General features: G+C 50.6%; 1 protein-coding gene across 1 annotated transcript; it reads right to left on the bottom strand.

The window, feature by feature from the left end:
* Positions 1 to 14,693: 14,693 nt before the first annotated feature.
* LOC125128899 (small proline-rich protein 2E-like) lies at positions 14,694 to 16,240 on the bottom strand. The gene is made up of 2 exons (XM_047783049.1): positions 16,021 to 16,240; positions 14,694 to 15,247 (listed from the first exon to the last, which is right to left on the bottom strand). The coding sequence occupies exon 2, from the start codon at positions 15,224 to 15,226 to the stop codon at positions 14,993 to 14,995; it is 234 nt and encodes a 77-aa protein (XP_047639005.1). The 5' UTR covers positions 15,227 to 15,247; positions 16,021 to 16,240; the 3' UTR covers positions 14,694 to 14,992.
* Between the last annotated feature and the right edge of the window lie 980 nt (positions 16,241 to 17,220).

Genomic DNA, 17,220 nt, shown 5'->3' with positions numbered 1-17,220 from the left:
GGACCTCAAGGAAAACCCGAAGCACCAGGTGGATGAACTCCAGGAAGGACAGGACATCACTTGCAGAAGAAACTGATGAGCGGGCCATGGGACAGGATGGTCAAGAGAAACAAAACGAGCAAACACTGGGTCATTCTGAAGAGCTGAGAGGGGCAACTGAGGGACAAAGAGAGGAGAGACTGAGAGATGCAGAGAGGAGGGGAGAGGACAGGAGAGGAAGGAGGAAGAGGGGAGGGGAGGGAGGGAGAAGGTGAAAGAGAAGTTAAAGGCCACTGCCCGGCAGAGATGAATACCAATTTGAGGATATGGACGTATTTTAAACTCTTTTGCTGCCATGTAATTCCAGTTTGCTCTTTTTAACGAAATGTCAACTATTGACGTTGCAATGGCTCTTGTTTTTTTTAGAACTTCAGATTAGTATTTCTTTGAATGCAACCTGTGCTGAAGCCAGAAGCAGAAAGTTCAGCTTCCTTCCAAGTATATGTTATGAAGATTTGTTCAGCTCTTCAGAACCTAAGGTGCAAGTTGCATCGACCTCTTGCATTAAGTAACTACCCCAGGACTCAGCCAGGCACCTGAGCCTACCACGAGCTGGGCTGCTGGATTTGCAGAGCAAAGAGTGGGACTCACTCTAAACACTGTTGAATCTACACCACTTGTGAATGGGCTTGGCAATCAGGTGGACAGACGTTGTAAAGGCTACTCAGAATTCAGAAATCCCGTGTCCTCAGGGGATAGGCAGGCTTTGCAGAGCTTCACATCCAAGGGCAGCATGGGGAGTCTCCTTGTGGCTAAGGATTAAGGCGTCCTCACAGCGGCAGCCTGGGACACTGCTCTGGTTCTGATGGACAGTTAATGTCTGGCCAGGGAACTATGGCTGCAGCCAAAAAGAAAAAAAAAAAAAGAAAAGAAAAAAGAAAAACCAGAACGAAAGGAAAAGGGAGCATTGGTCCCAGTGTGAAGTGACATTTCTGAAGGAACAGCGTCTAAAAACTCCCTCGTGAAATTCGAGGCTAGGAAACGGCATCTGACCCAGTGTCCACAGATCTCCACAATCCCAAGGAAAGAATGTCCTCTGTTGAATGGAGGGAGGACCTGCCTAGAGAAATCCAAACGCTGCCCTCCTGCTGCCGCTGAACCAGGCACTCTGGAGCCTCCGTGGCTGGTCCAGGGCCCCCCATGAACCAGTGGGATCCTGTGCCAGAGTCAAGGCAGCAGCCGGAGGCCTGGGTAGGTCAGCCCATGGAATCGTGCAGTCCCACGACCCTGTGAGTCGACTCAGGGTTGCGATCTTCAAATGGCAAGCGAGTAGCCGTAGGTACCAATACCAAAGCAAAGGGGAAATGCGGAGGAGGGGTCCAGCCTCCTTTTGAACCCTCCAGTGAAGCCCTCCAATCCCCTGAACTTGGCACTCGGTCTTCAGCCCAGCCTGTTCTCCTCCCCTCGTCCCGCTGTCCGGTCTCCTCCTTCTAGGCACCTTCCATGTACTGAACTGGGGTCTCTGTCCTGCTGAGGGCCCAGACCTCCAACTCACATTTCCACATTCAGTTCACATCTCCACTTCGGAGTTTCTGCTGTGGTGCCCAGGAAACAAATGCGACTAGGAACCGTGAGGTTGTGGGTTTGATCCCTGGCCTCGTTCAGTGGGTTAAGGATCGGGTGTTGCCCTGAGCTGTGGTGTAGGTCACAGACATGGCTCGGACCTGGTGTTGCTCTGGCTGTGGTGTAGGCAGGCCGCTGTAGCTCCAGTTCGACCCCTAGCCTGGGAACCTCCTTGTGACACGGGTGCGGACCTAAAACAAACGGACAAACCATCCAACAATATCCTTCAACAACAACTAAACAACAAGTTCTTGTGATGAAAAAAAATAAAAGATGTTATGTGAGAGAGCCTGGGAAATGTGCTTTGAGAGGGAAGTCGATCCTCTAGCTGATGGATAAAAATCGTTCAGTCCCGTTGATGTGTCTTCGTGAATGCATGGAAAACCTTGTTTGGAGGTTCGAAACTACATTCTCATTTCCAAGATGTTTCTTGAGCTTCAGGCAGAGGTTTCATGGCCCCAAAGTTCCACCAGTAACAATCTCACCCTGGGGTGCATCTCACTCAGAAAAATCTCTCTCTCTCTCCCTCTCTCTCTCTCTCTCACTTTTTTTAATTGAGTTAAGGTTTACATATTCTCATCCTTTTGAAAATTATTACTATCATTTATTTACAATATTCGGTCAATTTCTACTGGATGGCAGAGGGACCCAGTTATATATATACATATACACATTCTTTTCTCATGTTTGGTTCCATCGTGTCCCATCACAAGTGGTTAGCTTTAGAGCCCTGCGCTATACCGCGGGATCTCTGCTCATCCACACCAAATAAAAGAGTTTGCATCTACTAAGCCCCCAAATCCCAGTCCCTCTCCATCTCTCCTCCTCCCAGAAATGGCTTCCTTGGTCTACCTTGAAGTCTAGCAGAACCTCCGACCCTAGAGCTGCACAGAGTCACAGCTCTGCTCTCCCGCTGAGGCTCAGCGGTCTGGACGCTGCAGCAAATACTCTTACCCTCCACGGCTCCCCTTTCCCAGGCCAGCAGCTCCAGGACCTCACGTGACAACCTTTCTAGCTCCTTCCCTGTCTGACCGCCCTCGTTGCACCTGCTCGCTGGGTAGACAGGGCCAGACAACCACTCCGAACCTGAGTCCAGACAGAGCCTTTCCACCGACAGCCTCGGGGAGAACTGGCTCTGTGTTCCACCTCGCGCGTGGAGCTGCCTGCGGGGTGGTATCACTTCTGGTTCTGATGTAGGAAAATGGAAAACTCCGAGGCAGTGATGGTGAGGAAGGTATTGGGCGTTTATCTGCCGCCACCCCAGCCTCTCCGGGTATTTCACTTGGGCACTTGGGCTTTAGCTGCTTACCTGAGAAGAAGCCATCCATGCCAGTCTTCTCTCTCCAGTCTTGTTGGTGGTCGTTGATGGCCATGGTGATGATGCTAGTCCTGGGGAAGGGTCCCTGATGGCAGCAGCAGCAAGGGAGTCCCGGCCCTCCTCTTCTCGGATACCTAAGCCCTGACTCGGCATCTTTCCAGGGCACACAACGGCTCCCCTGGGCAGCAAGAACTGCCCAACCGAGACGTCACCCGTTTGCCATCTTCCTCCTCACAGGCTCCTGCTCACGGGGCTGAAGACCCCCAAGCACAGACATGTCACTTCATCATTCACGCCCATATCAGCCCACAGCACCATGATCTGAAAGCACAAAGGTGGACTTTGAATCCGATACAAGGACCGTCCTACTCACGACTCCCCTGGGACACGGACGCCACCCACACAAACACAAGGCCTCCCCGGATGCTCTCAGCACCGGAAGTCCAGGCCTGCTGGCCTCCGCCCTGAGAGCAGGAAGGGAACGACCACAAACGTGCACTTGAGGAGTTCCCGTTGTGGGTCAGAGGCTTAAGAACTGGACCTTGTCCCTGTGAGGACACGGGGTCATCAATCGGTCCCTGGCCTCGCTCATTGGCTTAAGGATCCTGTGTGGCCGTGGCTGTGGCCTAAGCCTCAGCTGCAGCTCGAAGTCCACCTCAAGCCCAGTCACTTCCATGTTTCACAGGTGCTCAACCCCCTGGCCCACACCCCAACTCCGTTCTCTCTGGTCTAACTTTGCTCTGGCCTTGCCCTTGCCATCTGCTCTCCCTGGAAGCACAAACCCCATGACACTCACGGCTCAGTCTTCTGTTCATTCAACTGGTTGCCCACAAAGCCACGTTGGAAGATCTTTTCAAAACAATGGTCTCTAACATACACCCAAGCATAACTGTTATTTGTCTTACAGGTGTCTCTGTGTGGGCGTGTGTGTGTGTGTGTGTGTGTCTGTGTGTATAATCCCCTCCAGCATCTAGGCTCCCTGAGGACAAGGACCTTGGTCCCCATCATCCTTCTTCTAACACCTAACCACCTGCCTGGCACGTGATGCATAATTAGGAACCTCTTGGGAATAAATTAATTTCTATGAGCCTGCTGAGTTGAATACATTCTTTCCAACTGTGGGAGCGCCAGTAGTTCAATCGGTTATGCACAGCATTTATACATTATTTCCAGACTTTACAAATAAGGAAACTGAGGCTGAGAGAAGTTCATTCTTTTCAGGGGCCTACAATGTAGAAAGAGGCAGAAACCCGTTGGAAACCAATGACAAAAAGAGGGTTGGATGTAAAAAATCCAAACCTACATATTTCAGATCCAACTGAAGTCAGTTTGGAGAAGCCTCATTCTAATGATTTAGTAGGAATGAAAAGGACCCCTCAAAAGTGTGCGTTGTCATTGACAGAAGAGTGGAGAGCGATACATGCAAACAAACAAAACAAAACAAGAAAGGACAAAAGGAAGAAGTGAGAGCTTGCCCATGAAACATGTCCTTTATTGGAGAACTGAAAAAGAGACACACTGAAGCGCTCAGAGGCTGGAGATCACAACCCAGATCACAGGCAGGCAGATGGCGGAGCCCCATTCGGCAATGACATGACGCTGCTGCTCTTCCAGCAACATGCTATGAGCCTCGGGAACCAAGCCTTTTCTCTGTCAGCTGTGAATCCAGGAGGGAGGTTGAGAAGGATGCAGTCTATCACCATGGCCAAAGGGAGGACGAGGGAGCCCTGGGACCAAGAGGAGCCTGGATCCCGTTGTTGCATGGTCCTGAGGAAGTCTGCTGCTGTTACAGGCACTTGGGTGGACACTTCTGCTGGCAGGGTGGGCACGGTGGGCAGGGTGGGCAGGGTGGGCAGGGTGGGCATTTCTGCTGGCATACTGGAGGTGGGCACACCACAGGTGGGCAAGGAGGTGGACATGGCTCAGGGCACTTAGGGGGTGGACATGGCTCAGGGCACTTGGGTATGCACACAGGAGGTGGCTGGCAGGGCTGCTTGCACTGCTGCTGCTGGTAAGACATCTTTCCTGGGACTCAGGGAACCTGAAATACAGTGAGACAACATTGGTCACCACAAAGACAGGCCTGTCCATAGAGCAGTCAGCTCGACCATCAGCACTTGGTTGTTTTTTCTTTTTTTATGACTCAATGGATTCATTCATTTCTCGGTGTACAGTGATCACCACAATCCAATGGGCCACCAACCCTTTGGTCTCCAAGGACTCTCTTGGATTCCTACTACAGCCTTTAGGATTTTGTGGCCCATCTTCACCCATTCTTTTGAGCACCTCTCACCCTCAGGCCTCAGGCCTTTCTGCTTCATCTCACATTCGACCACTTTCTAAGGCTAAAATCACCCACAAGTGGGTTGTGTGAATACGAATATTAACTGGAGAGGAAGAACCCGCTTATTAAAAGGGTCACCAATCTCAAAACACATCTCTGCCCAGAGCTCCCACGAGGCCCTGCTTGCTGGGCTAAGCTTTGGAGGAGAAATGCAAAGGCCCAATCCCACCGCTCACTGGGAGGGAGCCTTGAGAGGGAGGCTGTGGGAACGAATGCATTGGGGGTGGGGGTGGGCTCCAGCGCAGCGCCTCATCTGTTTCTCTCCTTCAGGGTAAGGTGGTGCCTTGGACTCCATCGCTCTCCTCCCATTCCACATCACCTCCCAAACACCAGCGAAAACGTACCCCCCTCCCAACCTCATTGTATTCTTTCCCCCAGAAAATGTATTGAGGGGCGAAAATAATGTCACTTCTACAAGCAGGTGAAATCCCACCACCCAAGGGCCAAGAAAGACCTCTAAGACCTGTACTCACCAGAGGCTCCAAAGAAGATCTAGGACTGGTGTCTGGAAGAGAGTGGGGCTGGGACGAAGGTCACTCCTTTTATAAGGCCAGGCAGCCCTGCACGGCGCAGGGGGAGCAGCCCAGGACGGGCACGATGACCTCATTTCCCAACCAAAACGCCATCCACACGCAATCTCATAAATGACTTGCCACACTCATGCCGGTATCACACTTCCTGGTCCATGATCTCCCTCACCCCTCCCCGGGAACTGCACAGTGCTTGACCCGAGACGGTGTCGCATACTCCCCATGCCAGTGTCATGTGCCAGTTAGGAAAGAGGAGAAATTCCTTGACAGTGGGGCTGTTCTCCCACTGGGTCAGAGATGGTGCCTCTCCTCCTGCCCAGCTTCCCAGGCATCTGCTATGTAAACCTCACCACTCCATTCAGCTTCCCCATTTTACCGGATCTGTTTCAATCACGGGTTGTGATCTATGTTGGATAAATGGAAGGAGGATGAGGCTTTCTTGAGGAATAGGAAGGCTTAATGAGGTTGCCAACCTTAGAAAGCGGGACAATTATTTCTTGATACACAAAGAAAATGACTAAAGGCCAGACGATCCTCCCTTTTCCCAAACAGTGGAACCTTGAAGCATTTGAAGCCAACCGAATCTCTGAAAACCATGTCACATCTACATGAAGGTTTGGGAGCTTTTCCTCAGAAACTGGTAGTACTGCTTATCTAGGAGAGAGGTCGAGTATCTGGGGAATAAGAAGACAGACTAAATAAGCCATGAGTCAAAGAAGAAATCGTCATCGAGGCTGTCTGTATGCTACAGGACTGAGGAGCAGTGCCTTCAGGATCCCAAGGGAACATACGTGTTGAACCTCCACTGTGGCATGCAGCTAAACTACTCGTCAAATGTGAATAAAACCAACTAAGTGCCAGAAACAAACATCTACATTGATCTTCCCTGATGTAGCTTCTTGATGCTTTGCACCAAAAAGGTAAAAACCCCAGATGACAATGATCGGAAATGCAAACAACTATGGGCATAATGGAGAAAAATTATGGTGACAAATTGCCCACCAGCTCTGGGGGCAGGCCGGGGGCAGGGGGAGGGAACGTGTGTCTCGGCATTGCTATTCCCAGCATGACAGCTACAGGCACTACACCCTTTGAAACTTAATCTCAGTTATTAACATTCTCTTTATCGTTTTCTCCAGTCCGGACAATCAACCAAGCAAATACATCAAGTCCTGCTTTGTAGCCTTTGCCGACAAGTGTATCTCAGGAGCTAGAAAGAGCACACCGCCTGATGTAGTGCCAGCAGGCATACCAATTTTCCCAAGGAAAGAGGAGAACAGGAAGGAGGTGGAGGAGGAAGGGGAGGGGGAGGAGGAGGAGGAGGGGGATGGGAGGAGGGGGAAGAGGAAACAACTTAAGCTCCCCAAACAGCCACGGAATACAGGAAAGACGTAGGTTAAATACGAAGCAAAGCAAACGATGAGAGCATGTCCACCTTAAGGCAAAAAGGACTGTTCCTTTAAGTGGCCCACGGGACCAAAGCATCCATCTCCTACTTTCCAAAAGTAAGGATGCTTTGGGAAGCTGCTTGGTGATGCCGTGAGCTGTGCACGGTCACATCTGGTCCTCACTGGGCTTTCTGTGAGCCAGACACAGGTCTAAACCCTTTACATGCACTTATAAATGTAGAGCTCACAAGGGCACCTAAAGATAAGCACTATTACTACTCCCCCTTTAAGGTGGGGACACTGAGACACAGAGAGCTGAAGTGAATTGCCCAAGGTCCTACAGTCATAAGCAGCCGAACCATGCAGGGAACTCAGGAAGGTGGGCTAAGGGGTCTGGATCTCAAAATCTCTCCTGTTGGCCTCAAGAGTGGAATGGCCCTTCCCTGGTGTCCACATTGTTCCATCAACCTACGGACACATTATAGAAGATTTGACTACACATGGAGCACGGAAGGTGCATAGTATTCATCTGGACGCTGTAAGAGTCAAGATACAGTGGCTGCACTTTGGGGGATGGTAAAGGCACTAATAGCCTCATCTCATGTAGACAGGAAATTGTCTAACTTTCACAGAGCAAGAAATATACTCTCGTATTTAACTCGACAAGGATAAACGACATAAGAACTAAAATGGAAACGAGGAATATTTGGAGAAGGAGAGTGAAGCTGTGGTCAGGGAAACACACACTCCATTTTCACAAGAGTGAGAAGATAGACTTGGTGGACATACCCTGAAATGAAAAAAGTGCAAAGAACAAAGGAAACACTTCAGCTGCCTCAGTTTCCCCTGAGAAATGGAGCTAGAACTGAGAGAGTTAGAAGGGGAAACTGCCACTTTTCGTTCCAACACCTTTTTACTGTTTGATTTGATTTTAGCCGGGAGATGTTTTGTTTCCATTGTTTGAAGTTTTATTGAAGCATAGTTGGTTTACAATGCAGTGATCACTTCTGCTGTACAGTAAGGTGATTCAGTTGTACATGCGCACACATCCCTTCTCCTTGAGGTTCCTTGAGGTTCCTTGAGGATCCTTTCCCACATAGATTGCCACAGAATATGGGGACGATGTTAGCAGGTCCCTGTTGGCCAATCATTCCCTATACCTCAGTGAGCATATGCCCATCCCAAACCCCCAGTCCATCCCTCCGCCCTCCCCTGTGCCCCTGGGTAACCATAAGTTTGCCCTCAAAGTCTGTGAGTCGGTTTCTCTTCGGCAACTGAGCTCCCTTGTGTCCTTTCTTAAGATCCACATATAAGTGATGCCATATGATGGTTGTCGTTCCCTGTCTGACTAACCATGAATCTTGGGAAGCACAAATACACACAAGCATCTTTGCACGGGGCTGACGCATCCACCCATACCAGTGGCCTCCTCTCCCCTCTCACCTACCCTAGAGCTTTGCTCTCTTGTTGGCCACCGACGTTTTCTGGTTACTCCTCTCCCTCCTGCTCTAAGAGGTAGCTCTTGGGTCTGAGAGCCTATGTGGTTTCAGTCCAGTATCTCTCATCCCTCCATCCCATACGTGTCGAGGACTTAGCTACACTTGCCACTCCTCCTCGGTGCCACATCTCTTTTATACTTCATCCCACGGCAAGCCGGCTTCAGACCCACCTTTCCACCAAAGGCTCTCCTGCTAAAGTGTATCACAGCTTTCTGTCAGGTCAATCGGGTCCTCTGTTTTCATCTTTTGAGACGTCTTCCCTGTACTTTGACACATTAATCATCCCGTCTTCCTTTAAACTTTCTACTTGGAGGTTCCCATGGCAGCCATTGGTTCCACCACCCCTGCACTAGGTCTGTCTTCTTTTTGGTCTGAACTTCTACACACCAGGTGGAGCTCCCTGGGCGCTGGACGTTCCCACTCTATGCCTTGCCCCGTCATAATCCCAACGACTCCTGAGGTTTCAGCCATCACAAATAAGAGGATGACTCACAGTCTGCATTTGCCTCCCAGAACTCACTTTGGACTTAAATATCCCCTTGCCACGGGACATCTCTATTCAAATATCCTCCAAGGGTCCAAAAACTGATCATCTTCCTACAAATTATTCGAATCTCCAGTATTATGAATCTTGACATTAGAATAACGCAGGAACTGAAGTTCTTCTGATGTTTTGTCCCTCCACTACATGCTGCTTACCCAAGCAAACACCCACTCATGCCAGCTTGCCGGCCTAAATGTTTCTGGAATCCATTTCAGCCTGTCCATGCAAACTACCGTGGCCCTAATTCAGGGCCTCCTCATCGCTTGCTCAGTTATTACCACACCTTCCTAACTTCTCTCTCTCCCCAAGTCATGTTTCTGTCAAAGGCACCTTCCACATTGCCGGTTGGACCAACCCACTGAAAACTCAATCCTGACTATGTCACATGCGTACTTAACATATTTTAACCTTCAAGGATCAATCCCCCATCCGAGACACTGCCCTTCCTTCCCCTCCAGCCTCATTCCTTATGACTCCACGCCTTGAACTAGGGGCTGTTGCCATAGCTAAGGTCTCAGGATTTGTCTTCCACATCCCCCTTTCCTCTCCTCAGTGCATTTGGTCATCATTTGGACCTGGCTGATGTCTACACGACTCTCAACAAAGCCATCACTTCAGTGAAAAGCCCTGCCCCCGGGACAGGGGTGCCCCCTGGGAGTCTCCAGAGACATTCGGAGCTTGGCTTCTCCCATCATCCGCAGCGTGTGCCCTGTCCACTCATCTCTTCGCCCTCAGGCCTGCAGGCTTGGAACAGGGGGCCTGCATCTCCCCTCTCCACCTTTGGGACACACGGCCCAAGACCTGCACCACCTTAGGTGCTGAATGAATATTGGTGGAATAAAGAAATAATGGTAAGTTCCTAAATTGTCTAATCGTACAGGAGCTTCACAGCCATCTTGTGAGTTCGGGAACGAAGAAACGTTTCTCACCTCTGCTCTAGGAACTCGAAACAAATCTCATGTAACTAGGCACCGCCTTCTATGCCCTCCTCCTTCCCACACACCACCCCTCACTGCCCGCTGCCCACTCGATCCTTCTGTGTTATTGGCATGCATACAGAGGGGACCTCAAGGAAAACCCGAAGCACCGGGTGGATGAACTCCAGGAAGGACAGGACATCACTTGCAGAAGAAAACTGATGAGCGGGCCATGGGACAGGATGGTCAAGAGAAACAAAACGAGCAAACACTGGGTCATTCTGAAGAGCTGAGAGGGGCGACTGAGGGACAAAGAGAGGAGAGACTGAGAGATGCAGAGAGGAGGGGAGAGGACAGGAGAGGAAGGAGGACGAGGGGAGGGGAGGGAGGGAGAAGGTGAAAGAGAAGTTAAAGGCCACTGCCCGGCAGAGATGAATACCAATTTGAGGATATGGACGTATTTTAAACTCTTTTGCTGCCATGTAATTCCAGTTTGCTCTTTTTAACGAAATGTCAACTATTGACGTTGCAATGGCTCTTGTTTTTTTAGAACTTCAGATTAGTATTTCCTTGAATGCAACCTGTGCTGAAGCCAGAAGCAGAAAGTTCAGCTTCCTTCCAAGTGTATGTTATGAAGATTTGTTCAGCTCTTTAGAACCTAAGGTGCAAGTTGCATCGACCTCTTGCATTAAGTAACTACCCCAGGACTCAGCCAGGCACCTGAGCCTACCACGAGCTGGGCTGCTGGATTTGCAGAGCAAAGAGTGGGACTCACTCTAAACACTGTTGAATCTACACCACTTGTGAATGGGCTTGGCAATCAGGTGGACAGACGTTGTAAAGGCTACTCAGAATTCAGAAATCCCGTGTCCTCAGGGGATAGGCAGGCTTTGCAGAGCTTCACATCCAAGGGCAGCATGGGGAGTCTCCTTGTGGCTAAGGATTAAGGCGTCCTCACAGCGGCAGCCTGGGACACTGCTCTGGTTCTGATGGACAGTTAATGTCTGGCCAGGGAACTATGGCTGCAGCCAAAAAGAAAAAGAAAAAAGAAAAAAGAAAAACCAGAACGAAAGGAAAAGGGAGCATTGGTCCCAGTGTGAAGTGTAATTTCTGAAGGAACAGCGTCTAAAAACTCCCTCGTGAAATTCGAGGCTAGGAAACGGCATCTGACCCAGTGTCCACAGATCTCCACAATCCCAAGGAAAGAATGTCCTCTGTTGAATGGAGGGAGGACCTGCCTAGAGAAATCCAAACGCTGCCCTCCTGCTGCCGCTGAACCAGGCACTCTGGAGCCTCCGTGGCTGGTCCAGGGCCCCCCATGAACCAGTGGGATCCTGTGCCAGAGTCAAGGCAGCAGCCGGAGGCCTGGGTAGGTCAGCCCATGGAACAGTGCAGTCCCAGGACCCTCGACTCAGGGTTGCGATCTTCAAATGGCAAGCGAGTAGCCGTAGGTACCAATACCAAAGCAAAGGGGAAATGCGGAGGAGGGGTCCAGCCTCCTTTTGAACCCTCCAGTGAAGCCCTCCAATCCCCTGAACTTGGCACTCGGTCTTCAGCCCAGCCTGTTCTCCTCCCCTCGTCCCACTGTCTGGTCTCCTCCTTCTAGGCACCTTCCATGTACTGAACTGGGGTCTCTATCCTGCTGAGGGCCCAGACCTCCAACTCACATTTCCACATTCAGTTCACATCTCCACTTCGGAGTTTCCGCTGTGGTGCCCAGGAAACAAATGCGACTAGGAACCGTGAGGTTGTGGGTTTGATCCCTGGCCTCGTTCAGTGGGTTAAGGATCGGGTCTTGCCCTGAGCTGTGGTGTAGGTCACAGACATGGCTCGGACCTGGTGTTGCTCTGGCTGTGGTGTAGGCAGGCCGCTGTAGCTCCAGTTCGACCCCTAGCCTGGGAACCTCCTTGTGACACGGGTGCGGACCTAAAACAAACGGACAAACCATCCAACAATATCCTTCAACAACAACTAAACAACAAGTTCTTGTGATGAAAAAAAATAAAAGATGTTATGTGAGAGAGCCTGGGAAATGTGCTTTGAGAGGGAAGTCGATCCTCTAGCTGATGGATAAAAATCGTTCAGTCCCGTTGATGTGTCTTCGTGAATGCATGGAAAACCTTGTTTGGAGGTTCGAAACTACATTCTCATTTCCAAGATGTTTTTTCAGCTTCAGGCGGAGGTTTCATGGCCCCACAGTTCCACCAGTAACAATCTCACCCTGGGGTGCATCTCACTCAGAAAAATCTCTCTCTCTCTCCCTCTCTCTCTCTCTCTCTCTCACTTTTTTTAATTGAGTTAAGGTTTACATATTCTCATCCTTTTGAAAATTATTACTATCGTTTATTTACAATATTTGGTCAATTTCTACTGGATGGCAGAGGGACCCAGTTATATATATATATATATATATATATATACATTCTTTCTCTCATGTTTGGTTCCATCGTGTCCCATCACAAGTGGTTAGCTTTAGAGCCCTGCGCTATACCGCGGGATCTCTGCTCATCCACACCAAATGCAACAGCTTGCATCTACTATCCCCCCAAATCCCAGTCCCTCTCCATCTCTCCTCCTCCCAGAAATGGCTTCCTTGGTCTACCTTGAAGTCTAGCAGAACCTCTGACCCTAGAGCTGCACAGAGTCACAGCTCTGCTCTCCCGCTGAGGCTCAGCGGTCTGGACGCTGCAGCAAATACTCTTACCCTCCACGGCTCCCCTTTCCCAGGCCAGCAGCTCCAGGACCTCACGTGACAACCTTTCTAGCTCCTTCCCTGTCTGACCTCCCTCGTTGCACCTGCTCGCTGGGTAGACAGGGCCAGAGAACCACTCCGAACCTGAGTCCAGACAGAGCCTTTCCACCGACAGCCTCGGGGAGAACTGGCTCTGTGTTCCACCTCGCGCGTGGAGCTGCCTGCGGGGTGGTATCACTTCTGGTTCTGATGTAGGAAAATGGAAAACTCCGAGGCAGTGATGGTGAGGAAGGTATTGGGCGTTTATCTGCCGCCACCCCAGCCTCTCCGGGTATTTCACTTGGGCACTTGGGCTTTAGCTGCTTACCTGAGAAGAAGCCATCCATGCCAGTCTTCTCTCTCCAGTCTTGTTGGTGGTCGTTGATGGCCATGGTGATGATGCTAGTCCTGGGGAAGGGTCCCTGATGGCAGCAGCAGCAAGGGAGTCCCGGCCCTCCTCTTCTCGGATACCTAAGCCCTGACTCGGCATCTTTCCAGGGCACACAACGGCTCCCCTGGGCAGCAAGAACTGCCCAACCGAGACGTCACCCGTTTGCCATCTTCCTCCTCACAGGCTCCTGCTCACGGGGCTGAAGACCCCCAAGCACAGACATGTCACTTCATCATTCACGCCCATATCAGCCCACAGCACCATGATCTGAAAGCACAAAGGTGGACTTTGAATCCGGTACTAGGACCGTCCTACTCACGACTCCCCTGGGACACGGACGCCACCCACACAAACACAAGGCCTCCCCGGATGCTCTCAGCACCGGAAGTCCAGGCCTGCTGGCCTCCACCCTGAGAGCAGGGAGGGAACGACCACAAACATGCACTTGAGGAGTTCACGTTGTGGGTCAGAGGCTTAAGAACTGGACATTGCCTCTCTGAGGACACAGGGTCATCAATCGGTCCCTGGCCTCGCTCAGTGGCTTAAGGATCCTGTGTGGCCGTGGCTGTGGCCTAAGCCTCAGCTGCAGCTCGAAGTCCACCTCAAGCCCAGTCACTTCCATGTTTCACAGGTGCTCAACCCCCTGGCCCACACCCCAACTCCGTTCTCTCTGGTCTAACTTTGCTTTGGCCTTGCCCTTGCCATCTGCTCTCCCTGGAAGCACAAACCCCAGGACACTCACGGCTCAGTCTTCTGTTCATTCAAGTCTTTGCCCACAAAGCCACGTTGGAAGATATTTTCAAAACAATGGTCTCTAACATACACCCAAGCATAACTGTTATTTGTCTTACAGGTGTCTCTGTGTGGGCGCGTGTGTGTGTGTGTGTGTGTGCACGGGTATAATCCCCTCCAGCATGTAGGCTCCCTGAGGACAAGGACCTTGGTCCCCATCATCATTCTTCTAACACCTAACCACCTGCCTGGCACGTGATGCATAATTAGGAAACACTTGGGAATAAATTAATTTCTATGAGCCTGCTGAGTTGAATACATTCTTTCCAACTGTGGGAGCGCCAGTAGTTCAATCGGTTATGCACAGCATTTATACATTCTTTCCAGACTTTACAAATAAGGAAACTGAGGCTGAGAGAAGTTCATTCTGTTCAGGGGCCTACAATGTAGAAAGAGGCAGAAACCCGTTGGAAACCAATGACAAAAAGAAGGGTTGGATGTAAAAAATCCAAACCTTCATATTTCAGATCCAACTGAAGTCAGTTTGGAGAAGCCTCATTCTAATGATTTAGTAGGAATGAAAAGGACCCCTCAAAAGTGTACGTTGTCATTGACAGAAGAGTGGAGAGCAATACACGCAAACAAACAAAACAAAACAAGAAAGGACAAAAGGAAGAAGTGAGAGCTTGCCCATGAAACATGTCCTTTATTGGAGAACTGAAAAAGAGACACTCTGAAGCGCTCAGAGGCTGGAGATCACCACCCAGATCACAGGCAGGCAGATGGCGGAGCCCCATCCGGCGATGACGCTGCTGCTCTTCCAACAACATGCTATGAGCCTCGGGAACCAAGCCTTTCCTCTGTCAGCTGTGAATCCAGGAGGGAGGTTGAGAAGGATGCAGTCTATCACCATGGCCAAAGGGAGGACGAGGGAGCCCTGGGACCAAGAGGAGCCTGGATCCCGTTGTTGCATGGTCCTGAGGAAGTCTGCCGCTGTTACAGGCACTTGGGTGGACACTTCTGCTGGCAGGGTGGGCACGGTGGGCAGGGTGGGCAGGGTGGGCAGGGTGGGCATTTCTGCTGGCATACTGGAGGTGGGCACACCACAGGTGGGCAAGGAGGTGGACATGGCTCAGGGCACTTAGGGGGTGGACATGGCTCAGGGCACTTGGGTATGCACACAGGAGGTGGCTGGCAGGGCTGCTTGCACTGCTGCTGCTGGTAAGACATCTTTCCTGGGACTCAGGGAACCTGAAATACAGTGAGACAACATTGGTCACCACAAAGACAGGCCTGTCCATACAGCAGTCAGCTCGACCATCAGCACTTGTCTTTTTTTTTAATGACTCAATGAATTCATTCATTTCTCGGTGTACAGTGATCACCACAATTCAATCGCCCACCAACCCTTTGGTCTCCAAGGACTCTCTTGGATTCCTACTACAGCCTTTAGGATTTTGTGGCCCATCTTCACCCGTTCTTTTGAGCACCTCTCACCCTCAGGCCTCAGGCCTTTCTGCTTCATCTCACATTCGACCACTTTCTAAGGCTAAAATCACCCTCAGGGGGGTAGTGTGAATACGAATATTACCTGGAGAGGAAGAACCCGCTTATTAAAAGGGTCACCAATCTCAAAACACATCTCTGCTCAGAGCTCCCACGAGGCCCTGCTTGCTGGGCTAAGCTTTGGAGGAGAAATGCAAAGGCCCAATCCCACCGCTCACTGGGAGGGAGCCTTGAGAGGGAGGCTGTGGGAACCAATGCGTTGGGGGTGGGGGTTGGGCTTCAGCACAATATCTCATCTCTGTTTCTCTCCTTCAGGGTAAGGTGGTGCCTTGGACTCCATCGCTCTCCTCCTATTCCACATCACCTCCCAAACACCAGCGAAAACGTACCCCTCTCCCAACCTCATTGTATTCTTTCCCCCAGAAAGTGTATTTTGGGGTGAAAATAAAGTCACTTCTACACGCAGGTGAAATCCCACCACCCAAGGGCCAAGAAAGACCTCTAAGACCTGTACTCACCAGAGGCTCCAAAGAAGATCTAGGACTGGTGTCTGGAAGAGAGTGGGGCTGGGACGAAGGTTCACTCCTTTTATAAGGCCAGGCAGCCCTGCACGGCGCAGGGGGAGCAGCCCAGGACGGGCACGATGACCTCATTTCCCAACCAAAACGCCATCCACACGCAATCTCATAAATGACTTGCCACACTCATGCCGGTATCACAACACTTCCTGGTCCATGATCTCCCTCACCCCTCCCCGGGAACTCCACAGTGCTTGACCCGAGACGGTGTCGCATACTCCCCATGCCAGTGTCATGTGCCAGTTAGGAAAGAGGAGAAATTCCTTGACAGTGGGGCTGTTCTCCCACTGGGTCAGAGATGGTGCCTCTCCTCCTGCCCAGCTTCCCAGGCATCTGCTATGTAAACCTCACCACTCCATTCAGCTTCCCCATTTTACCGGATCTGTTTCAATCATGGGTTGTGATCTATGTTGGATAAATGGAAGGAGGATCAGGCTTTCTTGAGGAATAGGAAGGCTTAATGAGGTTGCCAACCTTAGAAAGAGGGACAATTATTTCTTGATACACAAAGAAAATGACTAAAGGCCAGACGATCCTCCCTTTTCCCAAACAGTGGAACCTTGAAGCATTTGAAGCCAACCGAATCTCTGAAAACCATGTCACATCTACATGAAGGTTTGGGAGCTTTTCCTCAGAAACTGGTAGTACTGGTTATCTAGGAGAGAGGTCGAGTATCTGGGGAATAAGAAGACAGACTAAATAAGCCATGAGTCAAAGAAGAAATCGTCATCGAGGCTGTCTGTATGCTACAGGACTGAGGAGCAGTGCCTTCAGGATCCCAAGGGAACATACGTGTTGAACCTCCACTGTGGCATGCAGCTAAACTACTCGTCAAATGTGAATAAAACCAACTAAGTGCCAGAAACAAACATCTACATGGATCTTCCCTGATGTAGCTTCTTGATGCTTTGCACCAAAAAGGTAAAAACCCCAGATGACAATGATTGGAAATGCAAACAACTATGGGCATAATGGGGAAAAATTATGGTGACAAATTGCCCACCAGCTCTGGGGGCAGGCCGGGGGCAGGGGGAGGGAACGTGTGTCTCGGCATTGCTATTCCCAGCATGACAGCTACAGGCACTACACCCTTTGAAACTTAATCTCAGTTATTAACATTCTCTTTATCGTTTTCTCCAG

The sequence above is a fragment of the Phacochoerus africanus genome, chromosome 6 (genome assembly GCF_016906955.1).
Source record: "Phacochoerus africanus isolate WHEZ1 chromosome 6, ROS_Pafr_v1, whole genome shotgun sequence".
In the NCBI taxonomy this organism is placed as follows: domain Eukaryota; kingdom Metazoa; phylum Chordata; class Mammalia; order Artiodactyla; family Suidae; genus Phacochoerus; species Phacochoerus africanus.
Note: the sequence above shows the minus strand (reverse complement) of the source record. Positions and strands in the feature narration are given on the sequence as shown.

Excerpts from the sequence above, each read along its gene's own strand:
- LOC125128899 (XM_047783049.1), bottom strand. The coding sequence starts at position 15,226 with ATGTCTTACCAGCAGCAGCAGTGCAAGCAGCCCTGCCAGCCACCTCCT.